The sequence below is a fragment of the Thrips palmi genome, unplaced genomic scaffold (assembly GCF_012932325.1).
Source record: "Thrips palmi isolate BJ-2018 unplaced genomic scaffold, TpBJ-2018v1 HiC_scaffold_3, whole genome shotgun sequence".
Taxonomy (NCBI): Eukaryota; Metazoa; Arthropoda; class Insecta; order Thysanoptera; family Thripidae; genus Thrips; species Thrips palmi.
In genome coordinates this window covers 8,694,267-8,711,608 of record NW_023144630.1, presented here as the reverse complement: position 1 = coordinate 8,711,608, position 17,342 = coordinate 8,694,267, and the positions used below count along the sequence as shown (strand labels likewise).

The 17,342-nt window shown below is 54.9% G+C and overlaps 1 protein-coding gene across 1 annotated transcript; it reads left to right on the top strand.

The window, feature by feature from the left end:
* Nucleotides 1–10,331: 10,331 nt before the first annotated feature.
* Nucleotides 10,332–16,387, top strand: LOC117648346. Its single transcript, XM_034390840.1, has 9 exons — nt 10,332–10,521; nt 11,591–11,630; nt 11,724–11,796; nt 12,539–12,616; nt 12,714–12,718; nt 12,944–13,102; nt 15,496–15,617; nt 15,713–15,890; nt 15,998–16,387. The coding sequence occupies exons 2-7, from the start codon at nt 11,595–11,597 to the stop codon at nt 15,586–15,588; spliced, it is 444 nt and encodes a 147-aa protein (XP_034246731.1). The 5' UTR covers nt 10,332–10,521; nt 11,591–11,594; the 3' UTR covers nt 15,589–15,617; nt 15,713–15,890; nt 15,998–16,387.
* The last annotated feature ends 955 nt before the right edge of the window (nt 16,388–17,342 follow it).

The window sequence follows — 17,342 nt, the reverse complement described above, 5'->3', positions numbered from 1 at the left end:
TTGCGTAACCCAGATTCCGCGCGCCTCGGCAGGCGCCCCTGCCGCTCCTCGCCAAGGTCTTGGAGGCCCTGGCCTGGCCCTGGCGCCGGCACCGCCGCTCGCACCGCCGCTCGAGCGTGGCGGCCGCGGCCCGCCCAAAGTACCGACGCCGTCCGAAAAAACAAAATATAAAAGTCGTTCGTCTTCGGAGCCGAACCTTAAACCTCCCTTGGAGGGCGGCGAAACGCCGGGTTCGGTACGGAGCCTCCGAGAGAGGAGTGTGAGGGGCACCACGCACTTCGTCATGTCCTCATTCGCGCCTCGCGGCCTCGCGGCCTCGCGGCCTCGCGTCTTGCGGTGGTCAGGTTGCCGGCGGCGAGGCGTGGTGGTGGGAGAGAGGCTGCTTGGAGAGGAGCAGCGCGACTGTTGCTGCAGTTTCCTGTCGAGGGCGGCGAGGCCGTCGTCCTCTTCGTCGGCCTGGCCCTTCTCGCGATGCGACAGTCCGCCCCGCCCCGCCCCGCCTCGCCCCGCCTCGCGGTGGCGGTAAAAGATGCAGCGGCGATAAGAGTTTAATGGCGGCGTTTGGAAGCAAGGAAAGGCGCTGCAAATGCCCCGCCGCGGGGGAAGGGAGAGGGGGTTGTTTTGTATTGATTTGCTGTCTGCGTCGTCGGCGTGGCCGGTCGTCGGTCGGTCGGCGTCTTTGGCGCGCCGCGTCTGTACTGCTACGTACTGGTCGGGGCGGGGCGGGGCGGGGCGGTCAACGCCGCGCCGATGCTTGATTCGGCCGGCGGGGGCACCAGCCAGGGGCCCAGGGGCGCGCGCCGCGCACTCGCGTCTTTGTTTGGGTGTACACGGCCGGGCGGAGCGGGGCGGGGCGGGGCGGGGCGTCAACGCCGCGCCGATGCTTGATTCGGCCGGCGGGGGCACCAGCCAGGGGCCCAGGGGCGCGCGCCGCGCACTCGCGTCTTTGTTTGGGTGTACACGGCCGGGCGGAGCGGGGCGGGGCGGGGCGGGGCGTCAACGCCGCGCCGATGCTTGATTCGGCCGGCGGGGGCACCAGCCAGGGGCCCAGGGGCGCGCGCCGCGCACTCGCGTCTTTGTTTGGGTGTACACGGCCGGGCGGAGCGGGGCGGAGCGGGGCGGGGCGTCAACGCCGCGCCGATGCTTGATTCGGCCGGCGGGGGCACCAGCCAGGGGCCCAGGGGCGCGCGCCGCGCACTCGCGTCTTTGTTTGGGTGTACACGGCCGGGCGGAGCGGGGCGGGGCGGGGCGGGGCGTCAACGCCGCGCCGATGCTTGATTCGGCCGGCGGGGGCACCAGCCAGGGCCCAGGGGCGCGCGCCGCGCACTCGCGTCTTTGTTTGGGTGTACACGGCCGGGCGGAGCGGGGCGGGGCGGGGCGGGGCGTCAACGCCGCGCCGATGCTTGATTCGGCCGGCGGGGGCACCAGCCAGGGGCCCAGGGGCGCGCGCCGCGCACTCGCGTCTTTGTTTGGGTGTACACGGCCGGGCGGAGCGGGGCGGGGCGGGGCGGGGCGTCAACGCCGCGCCGATGCTTGATTCGGCCGGCGGGGGCACCAGCCAGGGGCCCAGGGGCGCGCGCCGCGCACTCGCGTCTTTGTTTGGGTGTACACGGCCGGGCGGAGCGGGGCGGGGCGGGGCGGGGCGTCAACGCCGCGCCGATGCTTGATTCGGCCGGCGGGGGCACCAGCCAGGGGCCCAGGGGCGCGCGCCGCGCACTCGCGTCTTTGTTTGGGTGTACACGGCCGGGCGGAGCGGGGCGGGGCGGGGCGGGGCGTCAACGCCGCGCCGATGCTTGATTCGGCCGGCGGGGGCACCAGCCAGGGGCCCAGGGGCGCGCGCCGCGCACTCGCGTCTTTGTTTGGGTGTACACGGCCGGGCGGAGCGGGGCGGAGCGGGGCGGAGCGGGGCGGAGCGGACACGGCGGTGGGGGCGCCGTGGAGGGGCCCCCGCGCCGGGCCGCGGGGCTTTTGAAGGCCGATGGCCGCGCCGGCCGGGCTCGCCTACAAGTAGGTACGCAGTGACCTCGACGTGGTGTGGGTTTGGTTTCCACGACGCTCTCCAGCGAGAGGGGGAGTTGACTGCCAAGCTGTCTGTCGCTGTACGGGATGGGCTTTTAATATGCTAGAGGCTGTCTGCTTGTTAGGTTAGCGGCTGGCTCGGTTACTCGGGCCGCTCTCCCCCGGGCCCGCAAGGGGGATGGCAAGCGGCCTTGGCCGTGGGTCGCACCGTGCCCTGCCCTCTCTGCAGGACTGAGAGTCGTCGCTCTGTCTCTCTCGCCCCCACGCGGGCCGCCCCATGAGTGGGAGAGAGATAGACGGAATGAGTGTGGTGTGAGGTCGTCGCCCGCATCCCGTCGTTACTTTGCCCCCGTTTGGCCGTTCGGCCCCTCGTGGGGGCTCGGCGGGGCTCGGCGGGGCTCGGCGGGGCTCGGCCAGGCACGGCGATGACGTCCACCGCTACGCGCTACTCCCATTGTTCGTGCGGCGGTGTGGCGACGCGGCGTGAAGGACGTGAAGGACGCCGTGGCGGTGCCGGCAGTGCGCAGTGCAGGCGTCAGTCACACTTGCTGCCGGTCCTATGATGCTGGCCCCGCCGGGCCCCGCAGGGTTAGCAACCCTCTGATTCTTTGATTGGAGAGGATGCCCTTCATGTCGGGGGCGCCGCGCTGGCCGCGGGCTGGACCAGACAGCGGCGTGACGTGGCGCTCTCGAGACGACGGCGTGGTTGGCGCGCGGCCAGACCGGCGTGGACGACGCGGAGCTCGGTGGCGAGGCGACCCTGCAGCAGCCGCGAGTCCCAAGAGTGTTCTGGGTTAGGGCGCGGTGCCAGCGTGCCGGCCGGGCGGGCGGAGTTCGCGGGTACCGAGTCACACGCACACAAGCGGAGGCTTATCGACAAGTGGCCCTCGACTGACTAGGCCCCGCGGGCCGCTAGGCTGGTGTCCCTTTTTCCGCCTTCGTGAGACAGCGCGGCGGCACACTGAGAGTCGCTCCGTCTCTCTCGCGCTCATACGACACGCCCCACGAGTGCGAGAGAGACAGCGCGGCGGCACACTGAGAGTCGCTCCGTCTCTCTCGCGCTCATACGACACGCCCCACGAGTGCGAGAGACAGCGCGGCGGCACACTGAGAGTCGCTCCGTCTCTCTCGCGCTCATACGACACGCCCCACGAGTGCGAGAGCGAGGGGGTATGCACTCGCGTAATAGTCGGTACACTCTATCTGTAATAGCACGCGTAAAATACGCGTAATAGTCGCGTATAGCCGAAATTGTCAAAATTTTATCATTTTGGTGTGTTTTAGGCCGTTTTTAGCTATATTCCGATTAATTTTGGCGTAATAGAGCGTAATAGCGTAATAGTCGGTACACAGGTTCAGACAGCGCATACCCCCTCGTGCGAGAGAGACAGCGCGGCGGCACACTGAGAGTCGCTCCGTCTCTCTCGCGCTCATACGACACGCCCCACGAGTGCGAGAGAGACAGCGCGGCGGCACACTGAGAGTCGCTCCGTCTCTCTCGCGCTCATACGACACGCCCCACGAGTGCGAGAGAGACAGAGCGACCGGCCCACGTCGACTCCTTTCCCTGCCCTGCTCGGCCATGCCTACGCGGCTACGTACGCGGCCACGCAAGTTACGTGACCGTACCTGGACTCTGAAGGCGGGGCTTCCCTCGCGGCGGGCCGCGGCAGGCGCCGTGAGTGCGACGGAGAGAGAGAGTGGTCCCATCCCGCTCGGGCTGGCGGTGGCCGTGAAAGGCTGAAGGCTGCTCCCGGTGCGCGCGTCCTGGCGCGTCCTCGAGTCCCCGTCGGCCCCGTCGGCAGCGCGGTGCGGTGGGGGCGCGGGGAAGGCCAGCACTAGCCAGGCTCGGGGCAGTTATGGGGTCAGGGGGCGTGGCGCCATGGGCGTGGCGCCATGGGCGGGGCGGGGCGGTCCGTCAGGGGATTCGCGGGCCAGACCGGGCCGGACTGCGCCGTGAATACTCAGCCATCAATCACGAAGCCATTTTGCACTTGTTCCCTCCGTCTCCCCCTTTTGGTGGCGCGGCCGGCGGGGCGGGCCAGCGACGCCAAAGGAAAGGGCAGTCAGTCAAATCCGTGCAGGGAGGGGGGGGGGAAATGCCGCGGTCGTTGTGGCGCCCAAATGGGGCGCCATAGCCGTGCGTGCTCTCTCTCTCCCTCTCTCCACCTCTGTCGCGCTCTGTGCAATGAGCGTCGAGGCGGCCGGGGGTTGGGCCTGTTCCAACGCACCCCACACGGGCGGCAGGGCCCTGCATGGGGCACGGGGCGCCGGGACCCCACCGGCAGTGGCACTCGCTGGCGGTCGCTTTGATGTTGTTTTTGTGCGCACTTCGGCCGCTGGCTGTGCACTGGTGTGTGGCTGGGCACGCCAAGGCAGTGAGTGGCCATGGCCGCGGTGCCAGTTCGCAGTTTCCCCTTTGCCACCCCTCGCGCCGCTGGCTTAGCCCCCGCCTCTGTTTCCCGTTGTCTTAAATCGCTTGTTCAAAAATACTCTTTATTTGGCGGTGGCTGGCCGCCGCCGGCAGCCCGCCAGTGTGGTGTGCGTGGTGCTCTAGAAGTCTGCCGCTGATAACCGCCTCCCCTCTCCCGCGGCCGCCCGCCTCGGCAGCGTGTTTGGGATGCTTCGATGTCTCGCCCCGTTTGGCGCGGAATCCGCCCGCACTGACGACGGAAGACGCAGGGAATGATCGTCTGTCTCTCTCGCACTCGTGGGGCGCCTCGTGGGGGTGCGAGAGAGACGGAGCGACTCCAACACGGAGGGTGCGGCCAGCTTGTCTCACGCCCTGGGGATGAACGAACTCGGCCTGGCACAGTGGGCCGGAAGACCGTTGGAGGCGGCCAAAACTCTAGACGCGTTTTGAGCTCCAGAGTCGCTAAACAGGAATCGAACCGAACGTGTGACCCCACCAATGGATTGCTCTCCGAACGAGGAACCCATTGGTGGGGTCACACGTTCGATTCCAGTCCCATTTAGCGACTCTGGAGCTCAACGCGTCTAGAGTTTTGGCCGCCTCCAACGGTCTTCTGGCAAATCCACTGTGCCTGGGCGGTCCATCTCTCTGTCTCTCTCGGGCCGCAGCGTGATGGCTGGCCGATGTGCTCTCCTCTCGCTTTTGACGGGCTGATGTACGGTATTGCTCTGGCCTGGCAAATTGACCGGCCAAAAGATGTGGCGGGGCGAGCATGCCTGGCCGGCCGGCCTGGCGTAGCTTGGCGCTAGCGGTACCAGCCTAGCGCGGCCAAGGACTTTAAGTGACCTAATGAGCTCAGGATGACGTGTGCGATGCACGGCACGCCACGGCACGCCCGCATCGGGCTCGGGTTGGGGCCACGTGGGGACTCTGTCATAGCACATTTTGCCCTTGGCCACTTGGCAGACAGACAGGCTGGCAGGTGGACAGCCGGGCATCCCAGTTACCCTGCGTCGCCAAACGCGCCAGGTCGCCAGGTCGCCGCCGCTGGGCCAAGTTCGCACGCTGCGTGGGCGTGGGCCGGCCGGCCTGCCCCTGCTGCCCTGCTACTTCCTTTGGTGTGAGGCTAAATGAAATGAATTCTGTTGCAGTGCCATGGATGCGGAAGGAGCCGCCGCCGACCAACAACCCGCCGGCCCCGTGAGTGAAAATGTCCAGTTCCCGTCTCCGCCGCGTTAAACTGAATGGCCACTGCGGCCTTTGCTTGACGGTGGACTGTTTTTTCTGTTGCAGTTCATGTGGGTGTGTCAGAAACAAGGTTGCGGCTACATAGTGCTGGGTGACAGATACAAAAAAGAGCACGAGCGGAGTGAGTATCGACCAGACAAGAGGCAATGCAATTGGGCCGAGGGGGTATGCACTAGCGTAATAGTCGGTTCACTCTATCTGTAATAGCACGCGTAATAATACGCGTAATAGTCGCGTAATAGCCGAAATTGTCACATTTTGATCAATTTTGGTGTGTTTTAGGCCGTTTTTTAGCTAAATTCCGAATAATTTGAAGCGTAATAGAGCGTAATAGCGTAATAGTCGGTACACAGGTTCAGAGAGTGCATACCCCCTCGAATTGGGCTGAAGCGGTAATGTTTTTTAGCAGATGATACGTTCACGTATCAGCGTGCTTGTACTCTCGTGCAGAGAGTACCGAGTTTCCGGCTAGCCAGGCAGCAGTTGCCTCGTTGCCTGACTAGCAAGCCTAGAAGAGGCCGAGCGCCTCGCTGGCAAGGCAGCGGCTGGCTGGCCTGCCTAGAAGATTATGAGCGGAGGGCCCGCAGCGTGCCGCGCCGCGCCGCGCTCGCGCCGCTCAATGAATCGGGGCGCCTGCGGAGGCTCGGGTTGCGCGCGCGGCATGTTTAACACAAAACAATGGCACGTTAGGATATTCAAAAGTTATACTAAAATTGACATTTTCATGAATTACCATGCGTGAGAAATTTGTCAAAAAAAGGGTTCCGAGTGTTTACTTTTTGAAAGAAATTGACAAAATGTCACATTCATACATTTCAATAAACATCCCCATAAGTATCGTCTGCTTTCACGTTAGCGTTAGCGTTTTTTTAATGTCTAACTCGTTTTTCAGAAAAACGCCACAAAATGCAGTGGGAGAGAGTGTCTGAAACAGAGTACGCTCAACACATGAAGCAGTACGGCGGGCGGGGTAAGCAAACTTTCTTCTTAACGTTCAGCAATGCATTTGGCTTCAATATTTTGTTTCTAAAGCGATCTCTAATTATGGTTTTCCCCTTAGTTCGCAGCCAAGGTAAGCTGGGAGAGCTGGGGCAGGGCGGGAGGCAGGGAGAGGACAGGCAGGAAGAGGAGGGGCAGGAAGAGGAGAGACAGCAAGAGCGCCTCGCCTCGCGTTGCTGGCCGCGGCAGTGCGCGCGGCGAAAGTCGTTTGGCTCATCGCTCCTTGGCATTGATAGTGGCCGTGGTAGCCGTAACAATCGCGCATTTTGTGAAAGAAGCATGAAATTTTGCACACACGTTCTTAAAGGCCTAATGAACGATTTTGTCCGTGTTCCTTTTGATTTTGACGGCCCGTTCAACCTGGGCCGTTCAATTTGTTCAAATTGAACATAATTTTTTAAATGCGTGTTATGGGAGCTATTTAGTCATGCGAGGCGACTTTTCCGCACAATTCGATGGTGCTGAACACGAATCAAGGCTCAGACAGGTGATTTGAACACTTTTGAACACTCTTTTTGAACATTTTCGTACATTTCAGTGCATTTTCTTGAAACGCTTCTGGAACGCCGTAAACGTGCTGCGAAGCCATTGCATTTCGTCTGGCACCTTTCTCCACACCTTACCTGACGTGCATGAACACACAGGGAACGTCCAGGAGCCCGTTCCGAACGCTGTTTGGAACACCAAGTTGTACAAAATTCAGATTTGTCGAAATAAATCGTTCTGCACGTCGTTTCAATGGGAAACGGGGACGCTGATGACGAATCTGGACTCGGGAATAGTGTTGGCGTACTCTGGAACGAGCTGCGAACTGTTCCGAACACCGGCTGGAACACCGAGAGGAACAAAATGAAGATTTATCGGAGAGAAGCGTTCTGCGCGGCGATTCAATGGGAAACGGGGACGCTGATGACGAATCTGGACTCGGGAATAGTGTTGGCGTACTCTGGAACGAGCTGCGAACTGTTCCGAACACCGGTTGGAACACCGAGTGGAACAAAACGAAGATTTATCGGAGAGAAGCGATCTGCGCGGCGATTCAATGGGAAACGGGCACGCTGATGATGAATCCAAGCTCCATGTTTCTCTATCCGAAACGGATGATGCGTTCAGTCGTTGCAGAATATTGTAAAGAATTATGTTGGCTACACTGTAGCGGCCTTCTCACCCTGCGCCTTCCCTGCTCGATTGTCAACTTTTATCAACAATGCGCCGCCGCTCTTCTGCTAGAGGCTACCTACATTGATTATTTTCTTAATGCTGGTAATTTGGTGCGTATGTCCGACTTCTTGGCTTCAACGGCGCTGCTTTGGTATGTTTTCCCCCCTGAAAATGTGTTGTATTGGTGCAGATTGAGAATGGCGGGAAAGGGCGTGGGGGGCATTGGCCGCGGAAAGAGTAGGCTGTCCTTGGCTGGCCCAGTTTCTCTGTCGGAAGAAACCATTGCGGTTGATTGGGCCAAGTGCGTGATCTGCCAATCATTATCAGGCGAAAAGTTGGAGTGCCCAGGGCTGAATCCCATAATTTCTAGACGAAATTCAGGGTATTTGAGCGTCGCCAGCAAGTTCGCTACCTTGGCTCAATTCGATCATGTCCTCCCATCCAAAATGCGTGTTCAAAAACTTGATGCCGGCACGGGATACGAAAACACGAGGAAATTATCATTGGAGCAGAAACATCATGCTTGAATTTGTCCACATTTTGTTCCACTCGGTGTTCCAACCGGTGTTCGGAACAGTTTGCAGCTCGTTCCAGAGTACACGAACACTATTTCCAAATCCAAATTCGTCATCTGCGTGCACGTTTCCCATTGAATCGCCGCTCAGAACGCTTCTCTCCGATAAATCTTCATTTTGTTCAACTCGGTGTTCCAGCCGGTGTTCGGAACAGTTCGCAGCTCGTTCCAGAGTACGCCAACACTATTCCCGAGTCCAGATTCGTCATCAGCGTCCCCGTTTCCCATTGAATCGCCGCGCAGAACGCTTCTCTCCGATAAATCTTCATTTTGTTCCTCTCGGTGTTCCAGCCGGTGTTCGGAACAGTTCGCAGCTCGTTCCAGAGTACGCCAACACTATTCCCGAGTCCAGATTCGTCATCAGCGTCCCCGTTTCCCATTGAAACGACGTGCAGAACGATTTATTTCGACAAACCTGAATTTTGTACAACTTGGTGTTCCAAACAGCGTTCGGAACGGGCTCCTGGACGTTCCCTGTGTGTTCATGCACGTCAGGTAAGGTGTGGAGAAAGGTGCCAGACGAAATGCAATGGCTTCGCAGCACGTTTACGGCGTTCCAGAAGCGTTTCAAGAAAATGCACTGAAATGTACGAAAATGTTCAAAAAGAGTGTTCAAAAGTGTTCAAATCACCTGTCTGAGCCTTGATTCGTGTTCAGCACCATCGAATTGTGCGGAAAAGTCGCCTCGCATGACTAAATAGCTCCCATAACACGCATTTAAAAAATTATGTTCAATTTGAACAAATTGAACGGCCCAGGTTGAACGGGCCGTCAAAATCAAAAAGAACACGGACAAAATCGTTCATTAGGCCTTTAAGAACGTGTGTGCAAAATTTCATGCTTCTTTCACAAAATGCGCGATTCTTATGGTGTTTGGCGTGTACCACGGCCACTATGACCTGGCTGCCACGCCGCCATCGGGTCCCCCGCCCCGTCTCGCACGCAGAACTAGACTTAGCCTTTTGTGTTTTGTGTTACAGGACAGGCAACCTCTTGGGGATCTCCCGCAGCAGCCCCCGCGGCAGCAGCCCCCGCGGCAGCAGCCCCCGCAGCCGGACGCTGTGGTCCAGCTGAGGGGCCAGCTGCTCCACCTCCAGGCAAAGGTGGAGCAGCTGGAGGCGCCTTGATGTCTACAGTCGTAAAGCTACCTCAACATCTCAAGCTGTATTTGCCTTTTCAGTATGCCCAAGAAACATTGCAGAGTTACTGCAGACCCATTTTGGGCCAAAGACTCGTTTCTGTCTCTCTGGCACTCGTGGCGCCAGATGGGGATGCAGCCCCTCGCCCGGGGCGCGGCGACCTTCCCTTTGGTCCTGCTTGACGGTAGGCTGCCTTTCTGTTGCAGGAAAAAACGTGGAAGTGCGTGGATTGTGGACTCACATACCTATCACGCGACAACGCCGTAAAACACGTCCGGAAGCGTGAGTATCGACGGGACGAGAGGCAATGCAATGAAGCGGTGCTGCTTATTTAATTTCTAACTTGTTTTTCAGCCAACAACAACTGCTCGCGGGAACCAGATGTCATGTACCAACCCAAAGACGTTGTTGACGGCAGGAGGAAGAAGAAAAGTAAGTACACTTTCTTTAAAACGTGCAGCAATGCATTTGGTGTCAATATTCTGTTTCTGAAGTGACGTCTAATCCTGGTTTTCACCTTTGTTCGCAGAGCCGGTAAGCATCATGAAGTAGATCCCCGTTGGTAGCTCTACGTGCCGCTCCCCTGACGACGCTCTGGTTGGCCCAGCCCGGGTCCTGGATCCTCCCCCCACCAAGGCCTCGCCTCGCGTTGCTGGCCGCGGCAGTGCGCACGGCGGACGTCGTTTGGCTCATCGCTCCTTGGCATTGACCTGGCTGCCACGCCCCGTCTCGCACGCAGAACTAGACTTAGCCTTGTGTGTTTCGTGTTACAGGAAAGGCAACCTCTGGCCAACTTGGGGCAACAGCCCCCGCGGCGGCAGCGGCGGCAGCCGCGGCAGCCCGAGGAGCCCCCGCAGCAGCCCCAGGAGCCCCCGCAGCAGCCCCAGGAGGACCTGAGGCCCGAGGTGCTCCGCCTTCGCGAGAGGGTGGCGCACCTCGAGGCTCTGCTGCAGGTGCCGCCGAAAATGGTGAGTTACTGGTGTACTGTTGTGGACGGTTTCTCAGACCTATCCTGCCCAGGGTTCTCTTGGCGCGCGAGAGGTATCGCAGTGGATGTTAGGTTTGGGAAAGGCAAGACACAAGGAACGACGTAACACGGAGTAAAGTTACTTGTCACTATAACTCACAGTTCTCGTCGGTGGTTCAGGTTCGATACACAGTGCCCTCGGGCGGGCGAGTCGGGGTGTGCACGCGTGCTGCCGTGCGCGTCGCGTGGGACGTGCCACACTGCGAGACTACCCCCGTCCGACGAGGGCCTGCACTCTAAATGTCTTACGAAGAAATTTCCCATATTACGAAGGAAATGGCGCAAGCATAATACGAAGGTGATTTTTCTTCGTATTACGAAGGTTTTTCTTTGTATCTTACAATGAAAAAGCTTAAAAGATTCGTATTACGAAGGAATATTGCTTCGTATTATGCTTGCGCCGAATTCACTGTAACATACGAATAACATAGGTCAAATTTCATTGTAAGACATTTAGAGTGTGCAGGCCCCATCCAAAAAGGGGCGGGGGCCGAATATCTGTTTGTTCCCCGAAATCTGGCAGTCCTCTGAGCGTCTTTCTTTATCCCCGCACTGTTTAGAGCGCATCTCGTTAACCGGTGCTGTCCCACTAGGGGTCGCCGCCCGAGGGGGCAAAAACTCGGGATTTTCGTGTACACATGATTCGGAAAACGCAATGATTTCATGGCTGATTCGCCTTATTTCGCGACGCACCAGGGTGATGTTGAGCGTGATTGTGTGTGATTGTGCTCGGAAAGAAATGATTTCGGACTGATTTTGCCTGGTTTCGTGTGATTCTGCCTGATTTCGGTCGAATTTAGTGATTTTGGTTGATTTCGGATTGCTTGATTTCGCGTGATTCTCAATGATTCGCATGTGATTTCGGGGGCCGTGTACACATGATTGCGCGAGGTTTCGCCCCCTCGTCGCCGCCGCTGGGCCAAGTTCGCACGCTGCGTGGGCGTGGGCCGGCCGGCCTGCCCCTGCTACTTCCTTTGGTGTGAGGCTAAATGAAATGAATTCTGTTGCAGTGCCATGGATGCTGCCGCCGGCCCCGAGGAAAATGCGAGTGTGGGTGAAAATGTCCTGTTCCCGTCTCCGCCGCGTTAAACTGAATGGCCACTGCGGCCTTTGCTTGACGGTGGACTGTTTTTTCTGTTGCAGCTCATGTGGGTGTGTTCGACATGCGTCGATAAAGTGGTCAAGACGGATAGGTCCATGAGGGACCACGTAAAGAGTGAGTATCGACCTTCGACACCCAGCTCTCTAGTACTCATGAAGTGCGTCCCTCGCGTTGCGCGTCGTTACGAGACGCTGCTAGCACGCATCGCGTAGCTGCCCCCCTCGCCCATTCCCTTGCCGAGACGCCACGTCCCGCCGCGCCCCGCAACAGTCTACACACACTCGCACTTGAGCCTTGAGTGCGTAGAACGCATAGTGCAGCGCCCCACCGAACCCCAGTCCCTCTCGAGAAGCGGCGCGTCGGCAGTCGGCAGTGTGCGCCACTCTTGCTTATTTATCTTGAGGTCGGGTTCGGGTGGCGCGCCGGCCGGCCGGCCCCGCTTGGAGATGAGGCTGACACGCCGCGTGCCGCAAGGCGCCTTGCCCTAGTACCGAACACAACTTTTACGGGTATTGAGTATTTATGTGATTAGCCACCAAATTGTGCATCCTCGCGTTGAAACAACGAAAATGATACCCAACACAAGTGGTATCGGACATATGAGTGTCCCACCGTCATTGCGAACATGTTTAACACAAAACAATGGCACGTTAGGATATTCAAAAGTTATACTAAAATTGACATTTTCATGAATTACCATGCGTGAGAAATTTGTCAAAAAAAGGGTTCCGAGTGTTTACTCTTTGAGAGAAATTGACAAAATGTCACATTCATACATTTCAATAAACATCCCCATAAGTATCGTCTGCTTTCACGTTAGCGTTAGCGTTTTTTTAATGTCTAACTCGTTTTTCAGAAAAACGCCACAAAATGCAGTGGGAGAGAGTGTCTGAAACAGAGTACACTCAACACATGAAGCAGTACGGCGGGCGGGGTAAGCAAACTTTCTTCTTAACGTTCAGCAATGCATTTGGCTTCAATATTTTGTTTCTAAAGCGATCTCTAATTATGGTTTTCCCCTTTGTTCGCAGCCAAGGTAAGCTGGGAGAGCTGGGGCAGGGCGGGAGGCAGGGAGAGGACAGGCAGGAAGAGGAGGGGCAGGAAGAGGAGAGACAGCAAGAGCGCCTCGCCTCGCGTTGCTGGCCGCGGCAGTGCGCGCGGTGGACGTCGTTTGGCTCATCGCTCCTTGGCATTGACCTAGCTGCCACGCCGCCGTCTCGCACGCAGAACTAGACTTAGCCTTGTGTGTTTTGTGTTACAGGACAGGCAGCCGCTGGCTGTGCTGCCCCAGCAGCCCCAGCAGCCCCAACAGCCCCACCAGCCCCCGCCGCCGCCGCTGCAGCAGGAGGTGGCGGAGCTGCGAAGCCAGGTAGCCACACTCCAGGCCGAGGTGGAGGAGCTGAAGGCGCGGCAGGAAGGGGTGAGTTACTAGTGTACTAGTGTACTGTTGTGGACGGTGTCTCAGACCTATCCTGCCCAGGGTTCTCTTGGCGCTAGAAAGGTATCGCAGTGGATGTTAGGTTTGGGAAAGGCAATTGACGCAAGGAACGACGTAACACGGAGTAAAGTTACTTGTCACTATAATTCACAGTTCTCGTCGGTGGTTCAGGTTCGATACACAGTGCCCTCGGGCGGGCGAGTCGGGGTGTGCACGCGTGCTGCCGTGCGCGTCGCGTGGGACGTGCCACACTGCGAGACTACCCCCATCCGATGAGGGCCTGCAGGCCCCATAGGGGCGCCCTTAAGGGGGCTCATTGGGGTTGCGCCGTCCGCGCGTGAAGAGTGATGGGAGTTGATTCAGTTTACAGATCATGCAGGGGTATTTACTAAATTATTTTCCGTTGGGGAAAAATCTTCCTTTGTCTTTCATTGGGACGGAAAGTCTTGAAAAACTTTTTGGGTTATCCTAAAGATGTATAGAGGAGAATTTAGAGACTGGATTTTCAAATTCAACTTTTGTCCTAAGATACAAATTTTCAAATTTTTATTGTATTGTATTGTTTATTTTCAGCATAAGTAGTTATATACACAATTTGTACACATCGCTGATGTCACAGTAGTGAAATTAGGCTCATTTCGCCTCATTTAAAGAAAAAAGAAACATATAGATTAAAGACAATACATAAATAGTATCACAGTTGACTTATCTACTACCTTCAATGAATTCATCTACAGAATAGAATTCCATGTCCATCAGCCATTGCTTCACTTTTTTTTAAGAATCTTTTGTTATCACTAATATCCTTGAATACTGATGGTAATTTATTATACATTTGGGCCGAATGATCAAAGACTGATTTATTGCTGCTGTGTTCTCTGAACACACTTTTCCCATTCCTAGTATTATACTGGTGCTTTTCACCAACAGTCAAAGAATTGCAAAGTCTAATATGTTTTACACATTGGTACAGATGTATTGAGGGAAAAGTTAGTATTTTGAGTTTTCTAAAGAGGCCCCTGCATGTTTTCCTGTTGAGAGATGGACCATAGATGAGAAGTCTAACAGCTTTTTTTTTTTGCTTTCTAAAAATGGATTTAGTTACAATACTAGCACAGCTAGGATTTCCCCATATTAGGGCACCATAGGTCAGATGGGAGTGGACATTAGCATAATAGACATATAGTGCTTCTGATCGATGTAGCATCTGAATTGCCTGGGATAGGGTATAGATCCCTCTATTAAGTTTAGTTAGGCAGCTTTCAATGTGCGTTTTCCACTTGAGATCATTTGTTAGGGTCAGCCCAAGGAAATTTACTTTTTTGACAATTTTTATGGTACCACTCTGGGTGCAGATTTTATCAAGGGTTTGAGCTGTATTAAAGATCATTGCAAAGGTTTTATCCCAATTTAGTGCCAAATTGAGTGAAGAAAATAGATCAGCAATTTTGTCAATTATTTTTTCAGCAACTTCCCTTGCTTGGTCGAGGGTGGGTGCTTTAATGATGATGTTAGTATCATCAACATACAAGACAGATTTTCCCCCTAGTTGTCTGATAGTCTCTTCAATGCTATTAACATATATTAGAAACATAAAAGGACCAATTACGGTTCCTTGTGGCACATTGAACTTAACTGTTTTCATATTAGATCTTATTTTGTTAATAGTACCTTCGCTATCGAGGTGTTGTACTTCAACACATTGAACTCTTTCTTGTAAGAAACTTTTCATAAGTTCATGGGCGTTACCCCTCAGTCCACTCTTATACATTATATCAAGTAATATGTCGTGCTTGACACAGTCAAACGCCTTGCTAAGGTCTAAGAAAATAGCAATGACAGTTTCTTTGTCACATTTAGCAGTAGCTATGGTGTCTACTGCATATGTAACTGCATCTATTGTTGACTTCCCTTTTTTATATCCAAATTGAAAGTCACTTATTAGATTGTTATTTCTAAAAAAGGGTTCTACCCTATCAAGGAGGATTCTTTCGAATACCTTCGAGAATGAGGACGTTATGGTCAACGGCCTGTAATTATCAGGTCTTTGTTTAGATTTGTTTTATGTACTGGCTTTACTAGGCCTTCCTTGATTTTCTCAGGATAGGTACCTGTACTCATAATTAAATTTCCTATGTGTACAAGGGGTTTTGCCAGATTGTCAATGCACTTTTTGATTATAATATTGGATACACCATCTGTACCAGTTGATTTAGAGTACGCCAGGCGCGGATTGGAGGAACAGGCAGCGAGACATCGCGTAGCCTGTTACGACAAGACGCGGTCTAGCGTTTTGTGCAAACCTCGCACACCCCTCAATGTGCGGGACGGGCCAAAGTTGCCGATGTGTATCGCTTCTTTTCCTGTTATTACAGATAAGAGTTTACAACTTAAAAGGAGGAAACGATCTTTTGTCACAGGAGAGAGAACAATTGACTGAAGAAATAAGAAAGTTGAAAGCAGAGTAAGAAGAAACCAAAGAAATGGCTGAGGCCAGGTACCGTGACAGAATGCAGCCGATAAGGTAGTTCAGGCGTTATGAGAGCATTGTCATGACAAATTGCTAAAATTTTTCCGATGAATTCTTTGAAGCTTTCTAAGCAAAAGATGTCCTACAAAAAATTTGGATCATGGGCTAATTGGCTGAGCGATAGCGAAGCCTGTTACTCCAGTGGGGTTCAAAAGTTTTTCCTGTCTGTCCGTCTGTGTGTCCGCACTACTCCTCCTGAACGGCTCAGCCGATCTCGGTGAGATGTAGCACACTTTTTAGGTATGTCCTTAGCTCGGCGCACGCGAAATTTCACTATCCTTGTTAAACTGCTTTCGTTTTTATAGCCGAATAACATTTAACGGCGAAAAATCGAATTATTTTTGCAGGCAGATCATTATTTTCTTAAAGATACGAGGGTCCAGCCCGGACAAGTGAAAAAGTTACAAGGGTCAAGATTGAGTTCTGTACATGAACCAACTCTAGAGGGAAGGGGGGTCTGGGGGGGGGGGGGAGCCCCCCAGCACGCATCAAGTTAAAAGCAACCGAAGATGAACAAGCCATTGCCTGCCGAAGGCAGGCTAGCGCCGCAGGCCAAGGTACGTACGCCAGGCACGGATTGGAAAAACAGGCAGCGAGACATCGCGTAGCCTGTTACGACAAGACGTGGTCTGGCGTAAACCTAACTTGTAATCCAGCAGCATGCGAAACGAAAAATGCTTCAGACAGTTTTTGAATTGACAGTAAAGAATCTTGTGCAAAATAAATTGTTTTGTAGATTTAGCAGGCTCATTGGGCGCGTCCGTGGCTCGCCACACACCAAGAATTGGCTTTTGTTACCCCTTTATTCTTAGTAAGCAAAATCCACCCATTAAACGGCAGAAAGGGGCAAGATTTACAGGAGCGGGAGGAGGATTTCGGCCATAGACGGTGCTAGCACGGCATGTAGGGGTGTTTACTGAAAAGTGGTGACCAGACCGGTTCGGTGGACCCGGTTTCGACAATGTCTGCCGTTTCCACGAGTTGGCCAGATCAGGATTCGTGGATGAGAGGGGTCGACCGACTAAAATATTGGATTGCGCTTTACAATGGGTCTGCTCAGATATAACCTAGATGAAACCTTCACCACAATGAGCTCTACACAGTAAATGTCTTACGGTGAAAGGCTGCACCAACATAATATGGTGGCGATTTTCTCCATAATACCAACGAAATTCGTCAAAATCTCTATAAGGTGCAGTGAATTCTCAATGGTGTGTTACGAAGTCAGCTGCACCACCATAATACGTATGGAACATCTTCCCTGTACAACATTTAGAGTGTACTCGTTGCTTCAACGTTTCTGAGACAGCTTGCCGAACGCAAGCGCCGCAGGCCAAGGCAGGTGTAAACGCCAGGCGTGGACTGACGTACTGGCGCAGTATCGCACAGCCTGTTATGACAAGCCACACGGTATAAGGTCAACGAAGAATCGCTTCGTATCACGAAGAAAATGCACGAAGGCATTGTAAAATATGCGAAGAAGTGCTTCGTATTATGAAGCAAAATCCTTCGTAACACGAAGCATTTCTTCATTGGCCGAGTGATAGCGAAGCCCGTTACTCCACACTGTGGCAAAAAGCTACGGAAAATTCTGTAAACAGCTTGTGGTAATTCTCCGTAGGCCCCTTATCAATATTCTACGTAGGCTCTTACAGTATTTTCTGTAGGACCGCACAGTATTCTCCGTAGGAC